General features: G+C 40.3%; 1 protein-coding gene across 1 annotated transcript in view; it reads left to right on the top strand.

The window, feature by feature from the left end:
- The window catches only part of TSHZ1 (teashirt zinc finger homeobox 1), a 55,812-nt gene extending 44,819 nt beyond the window's left edge, over positions 1 to 10,993 (top strand). Inside the window, exon 2 of the mRNA XM_063326420.1 lies at positions 6,400 to 10,993. Coding sequence (XP_063182490.1) covers positions 6,400 to 9,584 — 3,185 coding nt within the window. The 3' untranslated portion in view covers positions 9,585 to 10,993. The remainder of the gene's footprint in view (positions 1 to 6,399) is intronic.
- The last annotated feature ends 295 nt before the right edge of the window (positions 10,994 to 11,288 follow it).

The raw sequence follows: 11,288 nt of genomic DNA, 5'->3' as shown, positions 1-11,288 counted from the left end.
AGTCGGAGCGCAGGGATATATTCTGGGATGGCAAAATCACAAAGCCTTAAGCAAGCATTAAAGGGGCGGGCAGGAAGATAATTCAGCAGGAAAATAGGGAGTTGAACAGGAAAGCCTTTTGAATAAGTAATTTGTAATAAAACCATTTTTTTTTTTAGTTAAACACTACGAGCTTTTACCCTGCTCTTTGAAAATGAATAGAAAGTTACTGCTGATGATGACTGCAGTATTTGCCTTCTGTACCTGTGTGCTTGCCTTTTAATCACCGAACTTTTGTTTTGTACTTCACTATTAGTTAGTGGTGCAAATGGAGGCTGAAATCCATGTGCCTGCTGAAGTCACTTCTCTAGGAGCCCCAGGCACCCTGGGCCTACAGTCTTTGTCATCCTGATCTCTGGTGCTCTCAATAATGCAGCAAGCCTTTGCTCCACCAAAGCGTCACCTGTCTAGGTGAGTCGTGCCATCCCCTATCTGAAGTGACAGCCATCTTTGAGTACCAGCATCTTAACTGACTTCTCTTTCATCATCCATGTTAGAGAAATAACATTTTCGACAAGGTGTTGGGTTTTCCCCCCGCTTTTCTTTATTCTTTCCCCAGCCCCCCTTCACCCCTTAGTTAGAGCACCTGATCAAAAAATTATTTCTGACAAAGATTTCCTGCTCCAAATTAAATGAGCTCAAGGAGACGGAGCATTTTCACGCAGAAAGAAAGTGAAACGTTGATGTTGGAAGTTAATGAATCTGGTAGCTGAGAGAACATTATTGAGACTGGATAATATGATCTAACAGCTTTCCCTCTTCTTATCCTCCCCGTAAAGAATGTATGGAAGTCAGTTATGTGGCATGATTCTAACATCTGTCCTACCCCATAATGGTAATTTGTATAAGTAATGGAAACAGGTTAAATACTTCCATTCTAATGTTGCCAGCAGGGATGAAAATGAACATTTCAATGAAATAATCTCGACAGAGCAGGGAGAGGAGGGGTGGATGGACTGATTCATCTCCAGCTCTCGTTGGTGATCCGAACACTAATGAGAATGCTTGAATGTATAGTTTATCAGATAGAAGGGGAAGAGCAAGTAAATTTCTCAGATTAGAATCACTGTGAAAATATACCCGCACGCAAGCTGCTTCGTTCTCCAGTTGCCAGCGTTGGCTAATAATTTGCAGCATTCATTTTAAGGGGATAGGGGAGAGAAGAGAAGGAGGTGAAGAATCTTTTTGTTGGTTTTTAATGGGATGCCTTTAAGGGTTATCAGTCAACCTGCTAGGAGCACGGGGGTTGTTCTTGTTACAATACCTTATCTACTTTTCAGACCCATTGCATTGGAATTAGAGGGGAGGCAGTTCTAGTATTTCGCCCCCCCATTTTGCTGCAATTAGAAATGAAAGACACAAACCACTCTAGTAAGGTTATTTGGTTGTCTGGTAGTCTGTGCTGCTCCTCAGCCATTGTCATAACTAAGCCATATTTTTCCGCTGTGGTGACACTGTAATACAGACACACACACAGATTTGTAGCATCTGTGCCAGAATTTTATATGAACATTTGTATATACTAATATAGAAAATTCGCAAATCTTCCAGCAGGCATGTTAACCTCTCACAATGTGAGATTTTGGATTCTTTCGTAAAACTCTCGTGACTGTATTCTGGAAACGTATCTGTAAATGTTTTTTTTTTTCCTCTCCCTCTTATTTTTCTGTGATGAGGGAGATCCGTGGCTATAGATTGCCTTTTCTATCCATACCTTTTTGGCCAAGAGGTGAATTGTGTTCTTGTGTGCAGTGGAAGTCACCCCCAGCCTAGAGTGCGGTTTGTGCAAGGTGACAGTGTGGGCTGTGAAAACTTCTGCAGCTGCTGTCTCCTGTTGGCTGGGTAAATATTAGAAGCTGTGGAAATACAAGTGTTGAAGAACGGTCAACAGTCACATCGTGCCACTATTGTTTAGTCCCAGAGTTGGCCCTGATTTAGTGGAGAATTTTGGACTTAAACCCATCTTCATTTGTTGAAACTATGAAGCGTACGTTTCATTGAAAAATATTTCAGTATTCAGTTGCTTTACTGAATTGTGGCCTCCAATACCTGGGTGTTTCTTCTGAATTAATTTATTTATTTGGAGGGTTTAAAATGGGGCCTTGAAGAGTTTACTACATTTTGTTTTGTAGACTGTTAAAAACAAATACAATCATTACTTTTTGTCCTTTTCAAAATAATGTATTCAATGCCGCATTCCTTTTTGAATAGAAAAGAATACCCCCATAGAGACAGATTCCTTCAAAAGCACCGTTGTAAGGTTACAGAAAGGTTTTATGTGAGAATATTTATATTTTTAACCACATCCTTATGTTTCAGATCTCTGTCTGCTTTTTCAAACAATGGATGCGTATTTATAGTGTAAATATTCTCACTGAAGCAAACACAATGCGCTGTGCTACTCACATGTACAATATATAGCGTCTCATGTCCACTTAGATTAGAATGCACGGCTTTTAGCACTGCTCAAAGATGACAGTGTATCTATGGGGAAGCTCTGGCATCCAGAAGGCACATTTTATAGGCAAAAAATATTAGCAAGACGTAATAAGAAGAAAAGAAACACAAACTGCTCCCCCTAATTTTTAGTTGTCTGGAATTTGAAGCTTTCCCCCCTTTTCTACCGTGCCTTTGCCTGAGTCTGGGCATGCACAAATGAGAAGGAAAGGAAAAGCTGACATTACGTTCTGTAATTTCTTCCGCTTTGGATATAGTTTTTGTTGAGGAGGATCACTGCTTATATCTGCTCTTGGTATTTTTGTGTGATTTCAGGACACGTGTAAACCAGCAGTGTCCTTGCAGATGCAGGAATAACTGGAGAAGATTGCTGAGAGTTTCTCGATCACAGAAAGATGCGCTGTCTGAAACCTGCCTGTCTGTTGATCTACCTGTTATAATTTAGGGGGAGAATCTGAACATCTCACGCTTTTATTTGACGTAGAATAATATTACTTGTCTCTGCAAGTAATTACAATAGGAATATTTTTGCTGTGTTTAAAATTCTGAAGCTTACTTATTTGTCAGATTTCTGTGAGAATTGTAGTACAACCTATATGTTTTTAGAAATTAACATTCTTCATTTTGTATACTTCTGAATTAGCTCTAGCAGAAACCTTTTCAGTTAGAGAATTGCTCTGACCTTGCACAATACCATATGTTGAGTGTGCTGCTATTCATCTTCTAAACATTAGTAGTCTTGAATGAAAAGGTATTCTGTCTATCCTATGGTAACTAAAGGAGTTAAGTAAAATCCTTTTGATTGCAGAGATAGAAATTAAACATTTCACATAAATCGCTCTCTTATTGGTTAAGAAGCATTATTTCTTTGTGTTAATTCAGATAACAACTGTACAGATATGTGGGTGTGCACATCATGTAAATTTAGTTTTTTTTAGAATATGGCTTAAATTCTGAAATCATAGAAAATCGGAGTCCTGGCCAAGTGTACATTAACTCTTATATTGCAGTATATACCGGTAAGGGAGTGAACTCAATCGTGTAGTAGTCTCAGCAGAACCTAAGACTAGGAAAGTAAGTGAAAGACGGATATTTCACCCTAACACTCAGTTTCTTTGCTTTGACAGTTTAACACCGACCTTTCATGTAGTTTTAACGTTTCTTGTGTGGTTTAGCTTCTTTTATTTTTATGGTAAAGTGCAAAAGTACGAGAATAGAGAAAACATGCTGTCATAAATACATAAAGGAAAATAACAGACAGGGCAGTGGCTCAACTAGAGTTTCTACTTAAGCAGATATTTAGATGGTCATATATATCTGTTATAAAAATATATATTTATGCAATTTAGAATTAAGAGGTGTAAGCAGATAATTCACGTGTATTCTTAACGAAATACGTATCAACTGTAGCAACATCCAGCACCTTACAACAGTTTCTTACATCTATTTATCAAAAATATTGGGATGCAAAAATTAGAGAAAATTGGTGTAGTTCCACTGAGGGTAGTAAGAAGATGGCTGTTCCTAAAAGCTCAGAATATGGCCCCCTGCAGTTTTCAGCTTCTACTTGGTGACTGTCTGCTGATCATTACTAAGTTTTGTTGTTGTTTTTTTTTTTTTTAAATAAAAATGCCAGATGGTAACTGTCCATTTTTATGCATTTTAGGCCTCAGAGTTGTTTTTTTTTTTATTATTATTTTTAAAGCAATTTCAGAATCAGAAACCATATCCTTGTAGAACTGTTCTTTTCTGAAATTTAAAAATTTGTTGTCTTTTGCTGTTAGAAATGACCGAAAGCAGGTGTGTTTGATGAGAGAGCTAAGAGATCTTAGACTGTAGCTGTGGGAGGGAATTCTACTTGCATACCTGGAGTTCAGACCTGCAGCGGTGCCATCGTGCTCAAATACCTGCAGAGCATTTCGACAGCAGCATTACTGCAAGACTGGGAAGCTGACTGACTTCCTAGTTCTTGTACTATTTCTGTATTTTATTCTTCATTTTATGGACTAAATGCCTTTTCAAGATTTTTTTTTCCTGGTTTTATAATGCATTTTCTGGCATCTTCCTGGGCTTTGGCTCCAGGATGATTTCTAGTGACTTCTTTCCTGTTTGGTACTCGCCAGTCCTTTTAAACATATTAGAAAACACCTGAGGCTGATGCATCTGTGAGGAATTGGGCCCTGCTTAACACTTTTTTAAAAACAAGAAGGTCAAATTATCTTCTGAAAAAGTTCAACATTTAGAGGACAGATGAAAAATGCAGTGGGCATCTTACAGTTCAGCACTACCCCAGTACCAGGTGGACTACTTTCCTACTTTATCGTAAAAGATCAGACTGAAGTAGTTAGGGGCTGCATGAAGACTGAATTGCAAAGGTGAATACAGGATGCGGTACTGGCCGTAATACTGTTACTTTTCTAAAAAAAAAAATAAAAATAAATGTTTCAAAGACTGTTCATATTACAGTGAGAGAAGATTCTTTCTATTTTTCAGAAAAGTTTCAGACTATATTAGCAACTGTTTGCGAAAAGCTTAACTTGTATTTATGCTCTCCCCGATGGAAGAAGACCTCAGCTTTGTTAACGTGATAATACGTATTTTCTTCATATCACGTAGGAGCAGAAGTGCCTCTTTTTCTGGCTTTCTTTCAGTGTTTTGCCATGGAAGGACACAGGTCACATTTCAGCATCGCTTGCTGCACAGTTCACCTGACAAGGAGGCATTTTTTTATTCGTTTACTGAAAATTGTTCACAATCCATGTTTTCTACCTTGATGTGCTTGTAAATGATCTACATTCCATTATCGTGATTTTTTTAAGCTTCTTTTACAAAACTGGAGGGAAATATGTACAAGTATGTTTTCTGCTTTGCAATGAAAGTGTACATTTATCACTTAGGTACATGTAAACCACTTCTGTGAATTGGGCCCTTGGAGTAAATGTGCTTTGATGTAATGGCCATCTGCTCACGAATATCACATTTGCTAGTTTAAAAAATAGTTTGATATAGATAAACACATAGTTCGGTAAAATTATATGCTTTCACCAGGTAGCAATACAATAGCAAAGTTTTATATTTACCATAAGCCAATAATCAAGCTGGGATGGAGGTCTCAAGTGTTTTATTTGCTGCTTTTAAAAATGAATCTCTAACATTTTCTTTTAGTTGCTGACTGCTGTTTTCAAAATGGTAAATGCAGGACCCACATCAGATTATAACAGGAGGCAAAAGTATATCCTAGCCATTTCAGAAAACAATCATAGTCTGGCTTCTCTTTTCACCTTGTGAAAATGAAAGCTGTTCTTCTCTCCAATGGACCCAGTACAGCCCCCCACCAGGAGACCCTGACCAGCTGACCTGACACACTTGCCCCGTATAGCTCCACTAGGGTCAGGTGTCAGTGACGCAGAAACGGCCCTTGAAGCTGTAGCTAAAGCCAGTTTGCCAGAAAAGACAGCCCTGACGAGATGGAGTTGGCCAAGCCAGGGGTTCCGAGTGCCTAGGTCTGAGGAGTGCAGGTCAGCTGCAACGTGTTGCGCATACGTAGTGCGGTAAACATAGCTCAGCGCCAGGCCGTTTTTTAAGTTGATAAAAACTGTTTTACTAGGCTCTTTGTTTGATTTTGGTTGTGATACTATGGTATCTACTGTGGTCCCAGCACATATTTTACTGCTGAAGTCAAAGTTTATTCTTAGATAGCACTGATATCAAACTGTAACTGGGACAGAGTATGTGGATTTATAGGTGGAGCATGTGAGTGATGGTGAGTTTGGTTTCTGGATGTATCTTCAAAATTTGTCTTTATGGTTACTGCTTTTAGTACGGAAGACAGCAATGATGTAAAATGTGCGTGTTTGATAACTTTGTCTTGTTTTTCCCCCCCTCTCCTCTCCTGTATTTTAGCATATGTTCCTGAGGAGGAATTGAAAGCAGCAGAAATAGATGAAGACAGCGTGGAAGATGATGGGCTGTCTCTGGACATCCAGGAGAATGAGTATTTGTGCAATGAAGAAGCGGAGATCAAAGAGGCTCAAAGCTACCAGAACTCCCCAGTCAGCACTGCAACTAATCAGGATGCAGGCTATGGTTCGCCGTTTAGTGAAAACAGCGATCAGCTGGCCCATTTCAAAAGCACTTCCTCTAAAGAAGAGAAAGAGGATCCTCAGTGCACAGACAATGTTTCCTATCCACAGGACAGCTTGGCACAAATAAAAGCTGTGTATGCAAATTTGCTTTCAGAGACTTGCTGGTCCAGTTTAGCTTTGGACTTAAAGAAATCCAATCCGACCACCAGCAACAACGGCATCAGCCAGAATGAAAACACCACCAGTACCGACACCAATGCCAATTCCCAGAGTACTAGTACTACCAGTACCAACACTAGTACCAGTACAACTACCAGTAATACCAGTAACAGTAATAGTAACAGTGGTGGCTCAGGTTATGACTGGCACCAAGCTGCACTGGCTAAAACTTTGCAGCAGACCTCATCGTACGGACTTCTCCCAGAGCCTAGTCTTTTCAGCACAGTACAGCTTTACCGGCAAAACAATAAACTTTATGGGTCTGTGTTCACCGGTGCCAGCAAGTTCCGATGCAAAGACTGCAGTGCAGCCTATGACACACTGGTGGAGCTAACAGTGCACATGAACGAAACCGGACATTACCGTGACGACAACAGAGATAAAGAAGCCGATAAGACCAAACGGTGGTCAAAGCCTAGAAAACGATCGCTTATGGAAATGGAAGGCAAAGAGGATGCCCAAAAAGTGCTGAAGTGCATGTACTGTGGGCATTCGTTTGAGTCTTTGCAAGACCTCAGCGTCCACATGATAAAAACAAAGCATTACCAGAAAGTGCCTCTGAAGGAGCCAGTACCAGCCATCACTAAATTGGTCCCTTCTACCAAAAAGCGAGCACTTCAGGACTTAGCTTCACCTTGTTCACCTGAGCCAACAGGGATCACTGCAGAGGCCTCCCTGGGTGAGTCTGCAAAGGATCAGAAAACTGCCAACCCCTACGTGACTCCAAACAACCGCTATGGCTATCAAAATGGTGCTAGCTACACTTGGCAGTTTGAGGCACGCAAAGCCCAAATACTGAAATGCATGGAATGTGGCAGTTCCCATGACACTTTGCAGCAGCTCACTGCTCACATGATGGTCACTGGTCATTTCTTGAAGGTGACCAATTCTGCTTCCAAAAAAGGAAAACAGCTAGTGTTGGACCCTGTGGTGGAGGAGAAGATACAGTCTATACCTCTTCCGCCCACCACCCACACAAGGCTACCGGCCTCCAACATTAAAAAGCAGCCCGATTCCCCAGCGGGCTCCACAAACTCGGAGGAGAAGAAAGACCTAGAGAAGGAAAAGGTGGTGGTCAGTGAAACAGAGAAAAAGATTAAAGAAGAGAATGAGGACTCCACAGAGAAATTTGAGCCAACAACTTTGTATCAGTACCTCAGAGAGGAGGACCTAGATGACAGTCCTAAAGGCGGAATAGACATATTGAAATCCCTGGAGAACACAGTGACAACAGCTATCAGCAAAGCTCAGAATGGAGCACCTTCCTGGGGAGGGTATCCCAGTATTCATGCAGCTTACCAGCTCCCGGGAACAGTCAAACCCCTTCAGCCCGCGGTGCAGAGCGTTCAAATGCAGCCGTCTTATGCCAGCAGTGTAAAATCACTGTCGTCAGAACACAATGCGCTCATCCATTCCCCGGGCAATCTCACACCCCCGCCTCACAAGAGCAATGTATCTGCTATGGAAGAGCTAGTGGAGAAAGTTACAGGTAAAATCAACGTGAAGAAGGAAGAAAAGCCTTTGGAGAAAGAGAAGAGTTCTCCAGTCAAACCCATGTCACCTGCTGCTAAAGAAAACAAGGACTTCCCCAAAGCAGAAGAAATAAATAACAAACAGCAGCAGAAGAAGAGCTCTGAGACAGAAGTTCAGAAGGTCAAAAAGGATAGTCCAGCAGAAGCACATACGCCAAATGGTACAGAGCCACTTAAAACAAAGGTTGCAAACGGCTGTAACAATTTAGGAATCATCACAGATCATTCACCTGAGCCATCCTTCATTAACCCATTGAGCGCTTTACAGTCCATTATGAATACCCACTTAGGCAAAATTTCTAAGCCGGTGAGCCCCTCTCTGGACCCTTTGGCCATGCTGTATAAAATTAGCAACAGCATGTTGGACAAACCCATTTACCCAACCACTCCGGTCAAGCAGGCTGATGCTATTGACCGGTATTACTATGAGAACAGTGATCAACCTATCGATTTAACCAAGTCCAAAAACAAGCCTCTTGTTTCCAGCGTGGCTGACTCTGCCTCATCCCCGCTAAGGGAGAGTGCCCTGCTGGATATTTCTGATATGGTGAAGAACCTCACAGGGCGTTTGACACCCAAGTCTTCAACTCCGTCTACCGTGTCAGAGAAGTCTGATGCTGACGGAAGCAGTTTTGAGGAAGCTCTGGATGAACTGTCGCCAGTACACAAGAGGAAGGGCAGACAGTCCAACTGGAACCCTCAGCATCTTCTGATCCTTCAAGCCCAGTTTGCTTCCAGCTTGAGGGAGACGCCAGAAGGCAAATACATTATGTCGGACCTAGGTCCACAAGAGCGGGTACACATCTCTAAGTTTACTGGTCTTTCCATGACCACAATCAGCCACTGGCTGGCCAATGTGAAGTATCAGTTAAGGAGGACAGGTGGAACTAAATTTTTAAAGAACTTGGACACAGGACATCCTGTTTTCTTTTGCAATGATTGTGCCTCTCAGTTCAGGACTGCTTCTACATACATAAGTCACTTAGAGACACACCTAGGGTTTAGTTTGAAGGATCTGTCAAAGTTGCCACTTAATCAGATTCAAGAACAGCAGAATGTTTCAAAAGTCCTCGCAAACAAGACTTTGGGCTCACTTGGAATTGCCGAGGAGGACTTAGGCTCCACATTCCAGTGTAAGCTCTGTAACCGAACTTTTGCAAGCAAGCATGCAGTCAAACTGCACCTTAGTAAAACACATGGCAAGTCCCCAGAGGACCATCTGATCTATGTAACTGAGTTAGAAAAACAATAGCGTCCAGGTAAGCAGCCAGGTATGCAAGTGACCACAGGAACATTGCACTAAACTTCTTCATAGTACTGCACTAGGCCTGACCTGAGCCTCTGAAATCAGTCTTACTTTTGTTGCTGAACTGCCTATCTGGACCTTGGTTTTTCTTACACTTATTTTGTAGTTATATTTATATGCTCTTTGTCCGATCTGTGCATGGTTATTTTTTGTTTCTGTTTTTATTTTTTGTGAGTCAAAGTCTGACCTTTATTTTCAACATCTGTCCTTGATGTTAAGCTATCTTTTGTAGAATATAGCGGGAGACACTATTGAGAGACATTAATTTAGCCGTAAAGAAAGACACAAAGAACAATGATAAAGAGACATCCTAAAATTACAAAGTTGCCATGACAATAAAGGTCACAGAACCTGGTAGTGTCAAGTTTTAACCCTCTGAGAACTGTAATAGCATTTCTGTGCCTTTCCCAGTGACTAAATAAGTAAATAAGGAAAAACTAAGCAAAACAAAAGGCTTAAAGGCATTTCATTCAAATAAAAGCTGTGTCGGAAGCAGAACTTATTTTTTTTAAATGAATGAGCTTCTTTTTTTTTTTTTTTTAATGCAGAACTGGTTTGTGAAGAAATTGTGCATGCAGTCCTTGGAAGAAGGAGAGCTGTGTAGTACTCAAGGGGTTAGGAAGCCACAACTGTATAAGTTAAATAATAATTAAAAAAAAAAAAAAGCAAACCAAGTTGCCACTATGCCCAAACCCTCTGGATGCTGAGAATTGCCACTTTTTGGCAAGAAAAAAAAAAAAAGTATGCAAGCTGTTATTTAAAACAAGTGTAAAAATGCTCTTTTCTTTCCTTTCTTTTATTTTTTTTTCTTTTTCCTGTAAAATACTGCAGTTTATAGTTATTTACAAATGTTAAGCTTTGGTACAAGCTGACCTTTCTATAGTGTGCTGCATTGGTAAATAAAAACAAAAAAAATGGGGCAAATGTTGGATTCTGTTCCTTGTAAATTGCCAGCATCAGCTTAAAAAAATACATGTTACATATCGTACCATTTTAAACTGTTCAACTTTCTTTGTACCTTCTGGCTGTATGCTTTCTCTTTTAACTTTTTATATTGTCATTTTATATTCGATTTCTGTGTATATAATGTAAAACCACACTTTTTGAATAAAATTTAGTTCCTGCAGCTTGATATAAATAGAGGAATTTTACTGGCACCTGCATCTTTCCAGATGCATGTACTTAAAGGAACTATCTGACAAAAAAATAAATAAATAAAAATAAAGCAAGCAATGCACTATGAATTATACATTTTGATGTTTTATCATTAATATTGTACAGTACATTTTGGTTCACACAATTAAATCCACTGTTTTCTCGAGTGTAAAATAAACCCACATGCAGTTCTTGATTTACATACATTGTCATGTCGTCATTATATTGCCTTTGAGGTGTTATTCCAGCAATAAGAGGCATCGTTTATACAATCAACCGGCAAAAATCTATTCAAAATCATCTCTCGTGATCTGTACGCTGACGTGTTTCGTTCGAAGCCATAATATTAATAACCTCTCGAAAGAGATTTGCAGTAGGTACGCACTGTACAGAGTCAGTGGGGCGCCATCAATTAGCGCCGGGCGTTCTGCTCATCACTGAAGTGCAAGAAGGGCTGCAAAGGTTTTGGCCAAGTTAATTTTCCTTTGCTGTGTG

The sequence above is a fragment of the Chroicocephalus ridibundus genome, chromosome 2, assembly GCF_963924245.1.
Source record: "Chroicocephalus ridibundus chromosome 2, bChrRid1.1, whole genome shotgun sequence".
Classification (NCBI taxonomy): Eukaryota; Metazoa; Chordata; class Aves; order Charadriiformes; family Laridae; genus Chroicocephalus; species Chroicocephalus ridibundus.
This window is presented reverse-complemented; position numbering and strand designations above follow the sequence as displayed.